Here is an 18,614-nt window from a genome sequence, read left to right as displayed (position 1 = left end):
ATATATAAGTAGATTTCCTAAATGGTAAATCTGATTGCTGTCGTCTCTCTGTGCTGGCACTGGCAGCATATCTACCAATCGTGCGAAGAGTAGATCAATAATACAAAATAGTCTATATGTATGTCTCTATTGATGGTTGTTTGGTTTGCCTGGATTTGGTTTATCTTTTGCAGAATCTCTACTTTCATTTCTTATCAGCGAAATGTGTCGCCATCTTTCTGCTGACTTGATGTATGTTAAGTTGAAAATGTCCGTTTTTCATACGAAAAATCAAGTATTTTTGAAATAAGGGCATTTTTCAATAAAACTGATGAAAATCTGTTCTCTATCGACCATCTTCTCCTCCCACCATTCAAATCAAAATTTTATTATTTTCAGCCGAATTTGAGATTTGAACAAGATTCCCTATTAAAATTCTGTCAAATTTTCGAAAATTTATAAGTATACCTACCTACCTATACCTACCTCAAACTGTTGAATATTTGATTTCCACGTACTTTCAAGATGTGGAATCTGAAACACTGTGTGGAAGATTCCAAGGGTGTTATGAAAGCTAGGCCAGATTACCCTCATCTAATCCCAAAAACCCACAGTGTGCCATATTGTAAATGCGGGGGGGGGGACTTTATTGGCAAAACATGGAAAAATGAACGGATCATACTTGTTGTTTTCGAAAAACCAATCCTTCATGGTGGGGAAAAGAGTGAGAAAAATTCAAATAACCAAAAAAGTGGTATAATTGCTATCAAATTATTGGGTTGGTTGGTGCTGATTCTAATTTCGAAATACATTTGATCCTAAAATGGAAAACTAAACACACCAAAAAACAGGCAACTGGGATACCATTGAAAATAATTGTGAATGAATGAATGAATTTTGTTTTTTTATTATTCCGGTTCAGTGCAATAGCGCTATTCACGAATTTTACAAATAGGATACCTACTTCAAAAAAAACTTAAGAAAGAAAAGAGTTAGGGCTATGAAACCTAAAAGAAATTTTGAGGAAGTTTTGGTTTGAGTCTTGAAGGGTGATCTTGCCCGATATTGAAGCTGCAAGCAAGGGTGTTTTCAGATAATTTGTTCAGGTATTTTTCAGTTACAGTTTTCAGAAAGTCGTCGATTGTTTCAATTTTGAGCTTGGGTGTATTTGGGTATTCCGGCAAAACCATGGAGCGTTAGTGGCGATTTGACAAAATTTATTTTGGAATGGTTTGAAGTTTCTTCTTGTTTGTTTGTTTTGGAGCTACCTTACCACACTGGAGCCACATATGTAAATGTAGGACAAAGAATAGTCTTGTAGATTAGTAATGCTGTTTGGATTTTCAAATGTGAACTTTTGTTGATTAGCGTAAAAAGTGTTTTGAGTTTGAAGTATGTAGCTTTCATTTTCTGTGAGATGTGACTTGTGAAAGTGAGTCGTTTGTCAAGGAACACTCCTAGATATTTAACGGCATCATCACTCCATTCTATTGTAGTGATTTTGATATTAATGTTTCTGGCAGGGTTGCAGTGATGTCTCAGTATGACGATTTTTGTAACTGTTTTGTTTGGATTGAGTTCAAGTTTCCAGGATTTTAGCCAGGAGTTAGTGATGTAGATACTTTGTTTGAGTTCATCGATTGCACTAGAGATATCATTGCTTTGGGTACCTACTAGAGCTGAAAACGGTTCCGCTACCCGCTAACCAGTATCTGGTCAAAATACCGGCTAAACTCGCTAGTGGTTGTATCGGGTTGATTCCATTATAGATAGTAGTGTATAGCAAGCACAACCCAAATGTTTTCGCACTTGGTCTGCCCACGCACCCCAAAATTTGATAATGCGTAAGTGGGAGGAGTTACGCTTCAACACCTGTCGTTTGTATGTGTGATTGATGTTTGACATGATTGATGACAATGATGATGTCATACCGGTACACTGGCTACGCATTCAATGAGCTACTAGCTATAACGTGAACTGGTGCGACATTTTTTCAACTCACTACCCACTACTAGTGAGAAGCGAGAATTTACAATATGGGTACAGCAGTTACCCGCTGTCAGCGAGTACCATTTTCAGCTCTAGTACCTACATAAGCTGGTATCATCTGCAAATTGAAGAATTTTAGCATTTGATGAAGTTGTGATGTCATTGCAGTAGATGTTGAAAAGCGTAGGCTTAGAACAGCTCCTTCAGGTATGCCTCTGAAGATAGGTTTAGGGTCCAAAAGTGAATCATTGATGCGAATCTGGAAGTAACAGTCTGATAAGAATGATTTGATAATACATATCAAATAAGTAACGAGGTACTTGAGTATTCTGCAATTTTTGTAGAAGACCGGAATGCCATATAGAGTTGTAAGCTTGTTTAATGTCGAGAAACGCTGTGGTAGTGTAATATTTATTTTCAAAACCTTGGTGGATACTTTCAGTAAGACAATGGATTTGATGTCTTGTTGCTGTATGTTTCCAAATGCCAAACTGAAACTATGGCAATATTTCATGTCTGTTGGTGTGATCAGTTAAGCGCTTCAAGATGATATGTTCTAGTAATTTGGAAAGTGAAGTCAGTAGGCTGATTGGTCTATAGCTAGCAGGAATTGCATGCAATTAATTAAATGCATTCTGATATTTTCCACCAAAAAACTCTCCCTAATGTCACTAACATATTTTAGCAGTGTTGTGATTTCTGAAACTGGGGAAATATTTTGGAACTCATTGGTATCAATTTTTTGACCTGTGCGGCCAATTTCAGAAAATCTAGAGAACTAGTCAAAAAAAATTTTGAGTTGGAAAGTTACTCTGAAAATATTTTAGCTTAGGAGGTGTTCTTTTAGAGATCATAAAAAGCTCTCAAAGCGAAAAAAATCGTGATTTTTGGGGTATTTTTTGAAAGAATTTGGGTTTAAAAATACACTATTTCTCATTCATGTCGAAAGTTGCTTTCAGAACAGGTTGATATTGGGAATGGTCTACAGAGAGGATTCCCATACTTAGTTAGAGGAGCTCAATCGTATATTTCGAAATTTCGCGTTTTCATGTTTCCTCTCCCTCCTCCTTCGAATTTATTGGATTTATTTTGTATTTTTCCCCGCCGCGCTGGGTGTAAAAAAAAGTGGTCCCAAAACACAACAAATCAAAAAATTATAAAAAATAGGGTAGAAAATTTTTTAATTTAAAATTCTTGGTTTCTGCGACAGAATTCTTTCAAATAGCCATCTTTTTGAGAAAAGATCTCTCCCAGTTCACAAAGCAATTACTTCTGCATAAATTTACGCCATTTTTCGAACAATTTAGGAAAATTCGGAACCCAAAGGAGAGAACGACTAAATTTTCCTGGTGCTATGAGTCGTCTTGCTCTGATAAAAAAAATCACTGACTGAATGATCAAGAGGTTTCCTTGTGAATGGAATTTAGGAAACCCAAATTTTCGAATCGGCCTTCTAAATAGTCTACTTATATAGGTAGGTACTCCGAATTTATAAATTTAGGTACTACATCTCTGCGAACGAACATCAGTAATGTCGCTTCTTATATCTCCATATATTTTTTTTTCGCTTACCAACCAAATTTACGATTATTTGACGAGGTGGAGATTTAACAGAGGAAACCACACCTGAATATATAGGTATAATTTATACAGAAATAGTCAAAAATCGCGTAATACTCGCTAATAACGTGGGATTAATGTACCGAATGGTAAATTTTGTGATTAGCTCTATTACAAGGAATAAAATACTAGAACACGTTTGAAAATTAAATCCTACATGAGTGCTGGTTTTCGTATATTTGTATATGATTTATATATGGCAAAAGCGAAAAAGAACGCGCGAGCTTGAAAAAATATTTTTATCATTTTTCACCCCTCTCCTCATCTCGCGATATCCGAAATAAAAATCACGTAATTTTTTTTTCACTTAGAAAACGAACATGTTAATCGTATTTTGTCATGTACCACGCGTGTCAACATATTTTAAAACGTTAAACGCATTTTCAAAGGCAGGCTAAGGGGGGACACAAAACACACAGTTAACTGTGTTCAACAACCTTCAGACATGCTCATTCTTATTTACGACTAAATCAAAATGTTCCTAGTCGAAATGTTGAGACTATTATGCTAATGCGTAGCTTGGTGTATACGACAAAAATATAGAGTATATTTAAAAGAAAAAAGAAAAAGAGGAAAAAAAATACCAATACAGGTTTCAAGCGGTGTTAATAAATTCGTTAATAAACCAGACGATGGTTAAGATAGTGCTTCGATCAAGATTTCTGAGGGGTATATCATTCGTATCGATCCTGTAACAGATTCGAGTCGAGTACCCGACGAATCTTGGTCGAATCTTGTTCGAACAACTTGTAGGTACTAGGTACCTGAGAGTACCCTGCGGACAAGATCGCAAAAATATTCGTCACCGGAAATGCATATTGTATATGCTTCATTATGGGGATTGGAAATTTTTACATAGTTAATGACCTGTAGAATATGAATTCGGTTTGGTTATGTTTCGAATAGGTAGGTAAGGTAATGTCTCTCTCTCTCTTTCTCTAATTATGTATTTGATTTTTTTTTCTTAATGCATATGTATTACGTACCTAACTGCCGCGGCGCCCTCAAACTTCTGTGAGAGCATAACGAGATGTCTGTTTGTGATTTGAATTTTGATAATCGCGTTTTTATCTATCTTGCTTGCTGTATGAGATGTTGGTCGATTTTTGGAAAGATATGGAAAGGAGAACCGAATTTTAAACAATTTTCATTTTCAAAAATCAATTTGAGTTGATTTTATCATGAGCTACGTTCAACGAATGCTAATCATAATGAAAATCTTTAAAAACTTAATTTTTTGTATCTTTTTATTCTTTTTTTTTTTCCAGTGTTAGGTAAGTAAGGTACACGAATTAAATGCTTAAGCTCTATACACAGACCACCAACCAACTTTGTTGTAATGAACCATTCATAATACATATTAGATTAAATTTATTTATTGATTATTTTTCAGTCGCGGACCAGTGTGAATGTTGCTATAACTTGCAAACAAACAATATTACATACTTGAATCATATGTATCAATCAAGTCTTGAGCTAATTTTGGCCGTAGAGGTCGATTTGGAGTAGGTGTTGTTAGATGAGTTATTTCTTCTATTTCTCGCATTTGATCATTAAGGCATTTCATGCTTAATAGCTGGATATGTTCTTTTATTGAGGTTAATTCGAGTTATTTTTGAAGCTGGAGGTTGCGTAGTGCGTACAAACCAGGGGCTCTTGGTAATAATTTGCATAATTTTGTTTTGAAAGATTTCCATCTTCTTGATATTGGTGTTTGATGTAGGTATGTACTTAGCCATGTTATACATCCATAAGTTGAGATGGGTCTAAGTAAGCTAGTGTATATAATTTTTCCACAGGTTACATTGCGTTTTGATTTCTTGTTTAGGAGAGAATAGAGTACTCAAAATTTTTGGTTAGCCAATTGCAATTTCTTCTCAATGTGCATAGTGAAATGAAGTTTTGAATCAAGCCATACACCAGTGTTGCCGTTCTGGTCTCTCAGATTTATACGAAAAAAGATTCGGAAATTTTTAAAAAATATGGTTTTTTTGCCATGTTTTGGTAAGGCTCAAGATCTCAAGCAGTGGGCAAACCCAAATTTTTAGGCATCAAAACCCAAAATTGGAGGTAATTATGTGAAAACATTTTTCACGCTGTGTGATAATTTTAGGTAAAGGAAAGCGTAACTACTGCTTGAGCGAAACATTTTTGAAGAAATGGGCTAAGAAACGAAAAAACGCATATTTTTGCATGTTTTATGGAGGAAAATCAAAAAATACTTTAATTTCTGTACTTTTTGGAGATTTTTGGCAAATTATGCTGAAATTTAATTATAAGGAAGATTATACGGATTTTTTAAAATTATACAGTTTCCGTATGATTATATTTTATGGAAAACGGAAACGCTTCCATACACCCAGAACCCAGATATATCTAACAGTGTCTAATTTCCATGGAATTTCAGAGTTATTGATCGAGATACAGTTTTGTGGCTGTCCTCTTCTTAATGATTGTAAAGCTTTTTGATTCGCATTTGGAAGGGTCAAGTTTCAGTTTCCATTGATTGTACCAGTCACAGACTCCATTATTTACAGATGACTGTAATTTAATGATAGCTTCTTCTAAAGAGTAGTCTTGAGTTAAAAGGCAAACATCGTCAGCAAACATCAGTGCTTCACAGACTTCACAGTCAATGGGTTTCAGATCATGACAGTATATATTAGGGTGGTCCTTATTTTTGAAGTTGGAATTTTTTCCGCTCCCACCCCCTAAAGTGGTAACCTCTGGTGAGAAAATAATTCCCTATTTTTTATTTTTTCCATTTTCGAAAAATTCAGGCTGCGGCGAGGTGGGCCCCTCAATTTTTAAACATTTGAAAAAAACCTAATTCAAAGAAAAATTTTCAAATTTTGAGTTCCATCATCTGTAAAAGGTCCCTTTTGAGTAAAATAGACTCTCATGGCGATTTTAGCCCCCTCCCATGAAAACCAAGCTGACCCCCCCCCCCCAGAATAGCTGAAATTTGTGTATTATGTGGGATGTCCTAAAATTAGTTGTTTTTGGTCTTTCCTCCTCCCAACCCACAAAGTGGTGTCCTTTGGTGAAAAAATAATTCCCTATTTTTTATTTTTTCCATTTTCAAAAAATTTGGGTTGCAGTGGGCCCCTCAATTTTCAAAAATTTGAAAAAAACAATTCAAAGAACAGTTTTTAAAATTTCAAAATTTTGAGTTCCATCATCTCTAAAAGGTCCCTCTTGAGTAAAATAGACTCTCATGACGATTTTAGCCCCCTTCCATGAAAACCAAGCTGACCCTCCCCCCCAGAATAGCTAAAATGCATTTTAGATATTCTGGGGGGGGGGGTCTGACTCAAGTGAAGACTTTTATTTCAAGTTGAAAGGTACTCGCATGGGAACTTCCTGACATGATAGTCTTCGATTGGAATGAAACTTTGGACAGGGAAAATTTGATTTTTGTTTTCTGATGATAATTCCAAATCCGACCGACGATAGTATTAGTTGATTAGGTATCAAGCATAGACCTTCTGGCCAAAATTTGAGCTGCTCAAGTTCATATGGTGGGGAGAAACAGCCATTTTTCAAATTAACAAATAAGATGAGAAAAAACTATAGTAACGGTATGAGTCGATTAGATATGTAGAAGACCCTCTTTGGACAGAATTTCAGCTTTTGAAGTTGTTACGCCACGCTGGAGATATAGGTATGGCAACCTCCCCTCTTCTGTGTGATAAAGCTTTACCTGCGTCACCTGCGTGAAAAAAAGAACTTCAAACATTTACCAAAAATCAAAAAATGAACTTGAGGAGCTGAAAATGTCCAAGTTTTATTCCGATCGTGAAGAAGCTAAACTCATACATTCTTTGTAGATACCTATCTTTTCCGCACTTCTAAAATGAAATTTCACGTCGTTCTTCCTCCCTCTACCCCAAACACTAAAAGTGTTCAGGAAAATTCTAAAAATCACAATTTTTTACAATATATTATATGTTTCCATTCACTTAGGATCAATCCTATCTCCCCTCCTTTCTCATCTCCACTCATTCCATTCACTCCTATTCCGACAACGTGACTTCATAATTTTTTTTCCAAACCAAAATGGTCGATTTTATTGTGCATTGGTCAAGAAAGTAAATTTGTTTCCACTATCGATCGCTTCTGTGAACTTTGAAGGAGCGTAGCTGGATCTTCTTCTTCCTCTCCCCCGACCCTCTTCCTCTGGGATCATCTTGATGATTTTTCATCCAATGAAATTTGTTATTCGCTGTCGACTCGTCTCATCTGTGCCACCAAGTGATTTTTTTTCAAATTAAACTTAACGAATTTGATGATATCCGAAGAATTACCTCGTCTTTTGCTCGACATTACGGGAAGGAATATGGAGGCATTAACTTGTTGCTGTTGAAATCAGACGCTTGCCTTATCCGCATAAAGCAGCCATCATCGACGATATTTACTTTTCTTTCATGAAATACTGATACTTCATCATCCACAAATATAGCCACGTTAAAGAGGTAAAATAAAAATATTCTGTCATTAATTCGGTCCCATTTACACAAACGGACGTAAAAAATAAATAAAACTGTCTAATAACGTTCTACATTTAATTACTACGGTTCCAGCAGTGGAATCCATTTTAACGTATATGATACGCGTCAAAATTTATCTATTTAACGGACTTTTGACGCGATAACGAAAAAAATTAAATAATAACCCGGGACCACCTTTTCAACAAATTCGTTCCTTCAAAAAGTTTCGAATATCTACGAATAAAAAAATAAAAAAATCGTGACTAATTCGGCTTGTGGAATTTTTTGTTGACGAATTTCAACGCGAACAACTTGTCTTCTGTAGGTATATACAGAAATGGTGAAATGTTGAACGTGCAGGCCGGGCTGGGGAAAATGTGAATGTGAATTGCGGTAAATCATAAAACAAAACAACTTCTCAAATATGTAATTGAATACATGATGACGTTGATGATGGGGATGATAGCGATGATAAATCTGGTAGAATAAAGGTGTTTGTTCTTGTAATGATAATCATTACGAGCGCCCAATAAAAAAGAAGCGCGTCGTCGCTGTGAGATGTGAATTTTGCTGCGAGCTCATGCGCTCTTGTAGTACATACTACATATGTACAAGTATACGTACTAAAATTCACTACACCGTGTTAATTTCACTTTTCACACAAAACTGACAATAGCTCCAAGTGGCTAATTTACGCCTGTTAATATATTCTGACATTTTGAATTATTAATCGTGACCATTATACAAAATATACATATAATTCACCGTAAAGAAAAAAAAAATACTTTTATGCACTCGACGATTAGGCTATACGTACGCGCGTATAGTTTTTTGTGGAGAAAATTACAACGCGTCCGCGCCTTTTTCACGGCTAAAAGCTCGATCGGCTTTAATTAAAGACATCGTCGACAAATTTCAACTCATAGCTGTCATGTTCACAACGCCAAAATCACTACCAATCGACCTTGTATTAGATACCCTGAAAACCCAACGCTCGTCTATGTTTTTTATCTACACACTTACATAGGTAGAGGTATATACTCGAGAAAGGAAAAAAATCACTAAACGCCATTTCGTACGCGATTAATTTATTTATACGTATATTTTCAATGACTGACGACCGTTTTTCTTTTTTTTCCCTAGTTTTTTAAACACTGGCCGCGAATCACTTCGAGTCGATTAACTCGTTAATTTATTATATCGAAAAGAAGAATACCAACTCGAGATGGCGAAAAAGTAATATTTTTTATTTATGGGGTGAAATTTCAACGAAGATTAACCGAAATGTGCATGGATACGTTCGATGGACCGAATACGAGTTTTTCAACTTTTATACGCCGCATTAAATGACTGAGTGAATACGAGTTGTAGGTGAACTTGTATACATTGTATGCTTATATTAGAGACACCCTAATTGATGATGTTGCTCTTTATGCGTCTGGTTTTTTTTCCTTTTTTTTCTTTTTTTGTGAAAAAATAGCAGAAAAAATTATCATTGTTGAACAGAATGGAAAATCCTTTTTTAATAGAATTTCCAGTGGCGAGGCGTCCATGGAAGCAATGGAAGCATTGCTTCCCTTCAAATTTTCGTGGTTTTAGAAAATTAAATTATTTAAATTAATTCAAAAATATCACGAGAAAATATTTAAAAAACAAGAGAGAATACTATTTCGTTCAAATGTCTTCCAATACATTCTTTTATTACGTACAAAAAACATAATTTTGCGTTGTGGAAGCAAACTGAGCATTGCTTCCAAAAAAACCATTTCAACTGAAAAAAGAATCATGTTTTCCATCCTTAACGCGCGTTGTAGAGTGGCGAACGGCGATTCTTTGGAAGCAATTCGTCAGTTGCTTCTTACAACACGACCCTTGAGATGCCATATGCGCATGCGCTTGTACATTCTACACAGCTCTGATTATGAAAATGTGACAAGTTGCGACTTGTCGTATGACTGATGACCGATCTAGCGTATTTATTTTGGGTATTTCGTATCGTCTCCACTCCCCAGTAGAATTCTCAGTATTACTTATCTGATTATTTCATCATACAGTAGTAGTTCCAGTTCGTATTCGTAAGAAAAAACATACTTGACGCGGTAGTATTTTCTATTAATTTTTAGTGAAATGTGAAATAATGTCGATCCCTTCACAGTGCAATTGCATTTTAGAACGTATTTTTGACAGGGGTTTTGGATCTTTTTCATTTGAGGAAAAGTTGAAGGTAGTGCAAGGTGAACCACCGCGAATTCCTATAATTGGCTTAGAAACGAAAACGAAACGATGTGTGCGGCATTTTAACGTAAATTTATATCGTGAAAATGTATTTTTGTGTGGATGTAATCATACCAAAAAGTTGTACTGTTGGCCATGCGTGCTATTTTCTACTGAACAAAGTACATGGTCTCACTATGGATTCGATGATTTGAACAATTTTCATAAGTCTTACAAACGACATACAGCAACAACATCCGTAAATCACATACTTTGTTTAAAACAAATGAAGCAATTTGGAAAAAATCGGATTGAAGATGGTATGAATAGTCAAAGAAAGGTGGCGATAAATACACATAACAAGACGGTGAAAAAAAATCGAAAAATTGTGGGATGTCTCGTTCGTGTTGCTTGTTTTTTATCAAAACAAGGACTTGCATTTCGTGGTCATAATGAGAAGTCGAGCTCTACTAATCGTGGTAATTATGTCGAATTGGTCAACGAATTTGCGGAGTTGGATGATGATTTAATGGAACATTTAGAGAACTCGACGGTATTTTCCGGCCTTTCCAGTGATATTCAAAACGATATTATTACGAGCATTTCTGATAAAGTACTCCGTGATATAAAAGAAGAAATTTCAAAAGCTCAGTTTGTTTCAATAATTTTAGATGAAACCACAGACGTATCTACAAAATCACAGTTTTCTCATGTTCTAAGATATGTTACGGAGGATGGCGAAGTAAAAGAGAGATTCATATGCTTCACTGATGTAAGTAAAGATCGGACCGCGAATGGTTTATATGATGATATTGTCCATTTTCTGAATGAAATGGGCTGTGGAGAAAAATTAATTGCTCAGACGTATGACGGTGCATCGGTCATGTCGGGTCAACACAACGGTCTTCAAGCTAAAATAAAAGAAAACTATAATAATGCGATTTTCATCCATTGCTACGCCCATAAACTCAATTTAGTCTTATCTCAATCCGTTAATCACATTTCCGAATGCAAGATATTTTTTACTACATTGTCAGCATTTGGTTCCTTTTTCAATAAATCAACTTCGCGATCCAGTGCATTAAATGAAGAAGTGCAAAAACGTTTTCCAAGTGCATCACCAACCAGATGGAATTACAACAGTCGTATTGTGGGAAACCTTCACCAGAACAAAGATGCGATTATGCAATTACTTCAGAAAATGGTCACGAACGAAAATTCAAGCTGGGATGCTGAAACGATAAATGGAGCTCGAGGCTTATTGACGACGTTGACTCGACCCAATTTCAGTTTCCTTTTAATAGTGTTTCAGAAAATATTTGCTAAAACTACAATACTTTTCAACATTCTCCAAACTAAATGGACAAATATGCAGTATTGTTTGCAAAAACTTGAAGCATTTAAATCTGATTTGGCTACCCTGAGAAATCAATTTCACATTGTTTGGTCTGAATATGCTGCATTAAATCTGACATCGCGATCCCGAAGAAACGATGATCTTGATGAAGAAACTTCATTCCGACGATTATATTTCAGCATTATTGATGCGTTATCAGTTCACATGTCCGATCGTTTTTCCGACTATCCGAAGTTGAGATTTATGGGCTTATTTGAAACTGAAAAATTTGACAGTTTTGTTGAAAATTTTCCAGAAGAAGAATTGCAATGTTTGAGAGAAACATTTGGAAAATTTTTCGATTTTGTCAGTTTAAAGAACAAACTGTCTGTCGTTTACGCCTCCGAAGATATGAAACTGAAAATTTTTCAATTGTTCAAGTACATCAAAAATGAAGATTTGACGACTGTTTTTCCTGAAACTTTCAAACTATTAACATTAATTTTGACAATACCAGTTACTAGTGCAGCTGCGGAAAGATCTTTCTCAGCTCTAAAACGTATAAAAACGTACTTACGAAACACTCAAGGTGAGGAAAGGTTGTCATGTTTAGCTTTGATAAACATTGAAAGTGAATTTGTAAGTCAAATCCAAAAAAAAATCAATTTTATGGATGATGTGATTGATATTTTTGCAAATTTGAAAGATCGCCGCATTGACCTAATATACAAAGTTTAATTTTATCAAAATGTTAAAATACGTAAATGTTACTTTTACTTCTTTGTTGTTTTTTTTATTTTTTTTGTTACATGTACGAATTAGGTACCTAGATTTAAAAATCACGAAAGCTTTAATTTCATTATAATTAATAAAATGGTTGCGATTGTTTTTTCAATGTGATTCTGTCTCTGCAGTATACCTACTCGCATTTCTCGAAAATTTTTACTTCAACTGAGTTTTTGCTTCCCTACCAGGAAAATTCACGCCTCGCCACTGAATTTCTTGCTCATTGATTGGACTGAAATTTAAACATCGGTCTGATTGCCATTTTGTAAATCTAAAAATAATCAATTCGACCAGTTGATTTTATAATTTCAAAATTCAAGTTCGGACTGTCAACTTTTTTTCATGAATAAATGTTTCCACCAATTTGATACTTGAATGATCAGTAAGTAATTAACTAATTTTATCAAAAATCCAGTCAAAAATGTCATCTAAAAATTCGCTGATCTATGGATGGATTTCCGATCAAATTTCTACATATTAGCTACCTAAATCCATTTCTCAAGACCAAGTAGCCCCCCCCCAAAAAAAAAAGTTCGAAAATTTTTGGGACGTTGAAAAATTCACTCTAACGCGAGTACTTGTTTGAAGTTTTGATTTTTTTTTCAAATATTTTATTATTGATTTATTCAGTTTTGCTTCTTCGTAAATTAAATGTTATGTCCCTCTTCGCTCAGGCCAACTTGAAAAAATACTTTTGCAAAAATGTACTTATGATACCTGCTACATTTGGTCACGTTTCCAGTCTCATTTGATGGGAATCCAAAACAAAATAAAATGGAATAAGAATAAGATGGTCAATAATAAATTGATAATTTCCTAAGGGAAAAAACGGATCTGATCAGTGATCAAATCTGAACAGATTCAAACTGATCAAGACTGTGATCTGATGATCTGATTCGATCTGCTCAGAACGAATTACATCTGTGAAATGTTCAGATATCAGATTCAGATATGTCAAAATTTGATCAGATCCAACCTGCTTTCACTTATTGGATCTGATCAAATCTGAACAGATCTAACCCCAGCAGGACTAATCAGATCAAATCGGATCTAAGTAGAGATTGTCTTTACGAAATTTTGAACGAGGGAAGAAATGAAAATTTCAAACGTCACTATAAATTGGATTCTTCTAAATGCATATATACCTATATATTAAAAAAAAAAAACAAATTAACAATTTTTTGAGGGGGAGGAGAAAAGGGATAGAATTTCTTTACAGGAGAAAATTTGTGAAAAAATTATGTTTTTTAAACACCTCATTTTCGACCTCAATTTTCGAAAAAGTATAATTTTTCTTCAGAGAAACGAGGGGATGTGAAAAATTTTCAGGAAGCCCTCATTACGGCTTAAGGCGGCACATGGCTCAATCAAATTGAAGAAGTTGTGATTATAACAAATTATTGCTTATACATTTACCAATAAAACTTGCTCAACAGTTTCGGTATTTCGGTTTGCTAGGTCATCGAAGTGAGAATAGTCGGGGGGCCCGCATTAGGATCACTTGCACCCCCCTGCCGATCCTCCAGGACAACTTTTTTCTTAAAGGGGGAGTCCTAAGGAACATTTCTAGCCCTTGTTCTGAAAAAAAAGTGGCCGGCCCTAAATACAAAATGGCGATCATTTTGATTGACAGGTCAGCGGAAATTGCAGATTTAGCATTCCATCGTAGGACTAGAATAACATTTTTTAAACCGTACAAAAGTAGATCGAAAGAGCAGGCAAAAATTCATCACCTTTCAAAATTTCAAGTGCTAAAGTGCCTTTTTTGATTTTTGGTGAATAATTTTAAAAAATCAAATTTTGGCCAAAATGTGAGAAAAAAATCAAGATTTTACCAAATTGACCTAGAAAGCTGAAATTTGGGATATACCCAATTTTCGACCTGTCAAATCGATTGGAAACTGTTTCAAACCGTTTTGAGCTGTTCTGGAGCCTGCAGTAAATTTTTGTAACTAGAAATTCCCACAAAATTTCATCAAATGGAGTTGGAAAGCAGAAATTAATTCTGCAAACTAATTTCAATACGCTATGAAGTCAATTGCAGGTAAATTTCAAGACGTTTTGGAGGCTCCAGTGATTTTTTGAAAATTACTGGAGCCTCTAGTAGATTTTTGAAACTAGAATTTTCCTCAAAATTTCATCAAATGGTGTTAGCAAGCTAAAATTTACTCTGCAAACTAATTTCAATACAATAATATGAAATCGACTGCATGGTGGTTCAAGTGGTTTTGAAGCTTCCAGCTACTTTTTGGAAATTTCAATTCTCCTAAAAACGCCATGAAACCTTTCAAAAAGTCACTGGAGGCTCCAAAATTACTTGAACCCACCTGAAGTCGTCTTCAGAGGGTGTTAAAATTGGAGTGCATAGTTAATTTCAGCTTTCCATCTCCATTTTGATGAAATTTTGGGGAATTTTCAAGTTTCAAAAATTTACTGGAGGCTCCAGTAATTTTCAAAAAATTGCTAGAGGCTCCAAAACGACTTGAAATTTACCTGCAGTGGACTTCACGTAGTATTGAAATTAGTTTGCAGAATTAATTTCGGCTTTCCAACTCCATTTGATAAAATTTTGTGAGAATTTCGAGTTTCAAAAATCTGCAGGAGGCTCCAGAACTGCTCAAACAGGGTTGAAACAGTTTCCAATCGATTTGGCAGGGTAAAAATAGGGTATATCCCAAATTTCAGCTTTCCAGGTCAATTTGGTAAAATTTAATTTTTTCTCACATTTTGGCCAAAATTTGATTTTTGAAAATTCGCCAAAAATCGAAAACGGCACTTTAGCACTTGAAATTTTGAAAATGTGATGAATTTTTGCCTTCTCTTTCGATCTACTTTTGTACGGTTTAAAAAATTTTATGCTAGTCCTACGTTGGAATGCTAAATCTGCGATTTCCGCTGACCTGTCAATCAAAATGGTCGCCATTTTGTATTTAGGGCCGGTCACTTTTTTTTCAGAACAAGGGCTAGAAATGCTCCTTACAGGACTCCCCCTTTAAGAAAATAGTTGTCTCGGAGGATCGGCAGGGGGTGCAAGTGATCCTTATGCGGGCCCCCGACTAGAATCACTTCATTTTGAAAACCTCAATTTTGGTACTCATGAGCTATAGGTAAGGTAGGGTGGGTGTATTTTTCATGATTTGAAGTACCGATTCCGACCGAGCATTCTATTTTGGTTCTGGAATAAAACGATCACCCGGTAGAATGTGAATCAAAACTACTTTGAATTATGGAAAAATTTAATGAATCAAAAAATCTGAAAAATTATTAGTAAATGCCTGGAGAAAGTAGGCAACCCCATTCTCTGATTTTCTATTCATTTTGAAACAAAATCGGTGCAAGAATCGCATCTCCGGCGGTTTTCACTTTTGTTCACAAATTAGCTCAGTTCTGTTCTGGTTTGTAATTAATACGTCAACAAAGGCGCTCATCTTGAGGTTTGGTGAAATTGGCCGCTGCTACTCATTATTCAACGTGTCAACGTCCATCTGTCTATAGTAAGTCGGGCGGATTGCTTTGATTAGATACGGCGATGAAACGGACGCGCGACCGCACGTTCTACAATTTTACGATATTTGATATCTCAGGAGGCTATGATATGCCGATGAAACATCATCAGGTACGGCGTTTAACGCCTGCGCCTAGCGTGGCCTCGTAAAGCGCCTAGTTCAAAGTGTATAAAGGCGCAATGATTAGAAACATCGGTAGTGATTAAACAAAGCCATAGCCGACGCCTCGAGACACTGGTAAAATTAATGAATACACGGTAACCGCTGTTGCAGGAATTAAAAAGTCATTAAAACCATCGCCAGTAATTAGAAAATAGCGAATTATCGAGGTACTTACGCGCAGTTTCAATAGCGTATACCCCTGCCTATAGTCCTACGATATGCCTTTCGTATCTGCACGCGCTTATACGAGTAGCCGATACCGAGTGAAACTATATACGCCCGATCGGTACCACTTGTGATCGGACAACGAGTACCTTATACCTACGAGATAATGTAATTTCTATTGCTTTTTTGTATACCGAACCAAGTGCGACGGACGCTACTTTAGTGTTAAGATAGCCGTAAGAGTATCCGATATTTACGGCGTGATGGAATGAATTGAATGCATTTGACTTTGGTCAAGTTATTGTGCCGCAGCATTGCGCTTTTCAAAGAGCTGTTTAATTGTTTTTCGGCCTGCGGTGCGTAAATTGCGAAAGTGTGACGAAGAATACATACTTATTGTGAGCTTCAGTAGGCTTCCTGAAATTCCATTCTTACGTAGTAGTAGTCGGGGAGCCCGCATAAGGATCTATTGCACCACCCCCCGTCGATCCTCTGGGATAACTTTTTTCTTAAAAGGGGAGTCCTAAGGAACATTTCTAGCCCTTGTACTCAAAAAAAGTGGCCCTACTTACAAAATGGCGGCCATTTGGATTGACAGGTCAGCTGAAATCGCAGATTTTGCGTTCCAGCATAGGACCTGCACAAAATTTTTTGTACAGTACAAAATTAGATCGAAAGATCAAGCCAAAATTTATCACCTGTCAAAATTTCAAGTGCTAAAGTGCCTTTTTCGATTTTTGGTGAATTTTTGAAAATCAAATTTAGGCCAAAAATGAGGGGAAAAATCAAAATTTTACCAAATAGACCAAGAAAGCTGAAATTTGGGATATACCCTATTTTCGACTTGCCAAATCGATTGGAAACGGTTTCAACCCGTTTTGAGCAGTTCTGGAGTCTCCAGCAGATTTTCTAAACTCGAAATTCCCACAAAATTCCATCAAATTGGAGTTGTAAAGCTAAAATTTATTCTAAAAACTAATTTCAATACGCTACGAAGTACTGCAAGTAAATTTCAAGTCGTTTTGGAGCCTCCTGCAACTTTTTGAAAATTACTGGAGCCTCCAGGAGATTTTTGAAACTTGAAATTTCCCAAAATGTCATTAAATGGAGATGGAAAGACGAAATTTATTCTGCAAACTATAATTTCAATACGCTACGAAGTCGACTTCTGGTGGATTTCAAGTCATTTTGGAGCCTCCAGCGACCTTTTGAAAATGACTGGAGTCTCCACCACATTTTTTAAACTTGAAATTCCCACTACATTTTATCAAATGGAGTTAGCAAGCTGAAATTTACTTCGTAAAGTAAATTCAATACGATATGAAGTCGACTGCACAGTGGTTTCAAATGGTTTTGAAGCTTCCAGCTACTTTTTGGAAATTTCAATTTTCCAATAAACGCCATAACACCTTTTAAAAAGTTGCTAGAGGCTCCAAAATGACTTAAAATCGACCAGCAGTCGACTTCGTAGCATATTTCAATAAATCTACTGGAGGCACCAGTAATTTTCAAAAAGTAGACGGAGACTCCAAAACGCTTTGAAATCCACCTGCAGTCGGCTTGGTAGCATATTAAAATTAGTTTGCAGAATGAATTTCGGCTTTCCATCTTCATTTGATGAAATTTTGTGGGGATTTCGAGTTTCAAAAATCTGCTGAAGGCTCCAGAACTGCTCAAAACGGTTTGAAACAGTTTCCAATCGATTCGGCATGTCGAAAATAGGGTATATCCCAAATTTCAGCTTTCTCGGTCAATTTGGTAAAATTATGATTTTTTCCCTCATTTTTGGCCTAAATTTGATTTTCAAAAATTCACCAAAAATCGAAAAAGGCATTTTAGCACTTGAAATTTTGTTCTAACTTTTTCGTAGTTGAAAAGTCTCAATTTTCTTACGTATAATTGCCATAGGTTAAATTACGAAAAAATGTACTCAAATTTTCTTATTCTTAAAAATTGCTGATTTTTACTAAAACCATCAAATTTTTGCTTTATAATTTTTTTTCTTCAAAGCCCGGCTTAGTTATTTGCCAGATATTGCCAAGAAAATCTCTTTTTGCCAATAATTCCCACAAAGTTCTTCTTTTTGCTAAAATTGTCAAAATCCTACGGTTTGCCAAAAATTGTAAAAAAAATCCTCGCTTATTAATATTTCTAAAAAATAAATAAGTACCTAGTCGTTTTTTCAGAAAATTTCAAATTTTTACCATTTTATGAAGATTTGTCTAAATATCTCGCCTTTTGCCAGAAACTATCAGAAAGTCATTCCTTTTGTTAAAATGGTCGCTTTCGATTTTTCCAAGAATTGCCTTTTTCGTCAGAAATTGCCAAAATCCTTACTTTGCTGCCAAAAAATTATCAAAAAGTCTC

At 35.5% G+C, this 18,614-nt stretch overlaps 1 protein-coding gene across 1 annotated transcript; it reads left to right on the top strand.

Annotated features, from left to right (window-relative positions):
- The first annotated feature begins 9,779 nt into the window (after positions 1-9,779).
- Positions 9,780-12,528, top strand: LOC135833681 (zinc finger MYM-type protein 1-like). The gene has a single exon (XM_065347443.1). It carries the CDS (start codon positions 10,216-10,218, stop codon positions 12,364-12,366), a length of 2,151 nt encoding a protein of 716 aa, XP_065203515.1. The 5' UTR covers positions 9,780-10,215; the 3' UTR covers positions 12,367-12,528.
- The last annotated feature ends 6,086 nt before the right edge of the window (positions 12,529-18,614 follow it).

Source organism: Planococcus citri, chromosome 2 (genome assembly GCF_950023065.1).
Source record: "Planococcus citri chromosome 2, ihPlaCitr1.1, whole genome shotgun sequence".
In the NCBI taxonomy this organism is placed as follows: Eukaryota; Metazoa; Arthropoda; class Insecta; order Hemiptera; family Pseudococcidae; genus Planococcus; species Planococcus citri.
The sequence above is the reverse complement of the archived record's forward strand: the minus strand, read 5'-3'. Positions and strand labels throughout refer to the sequence as shown.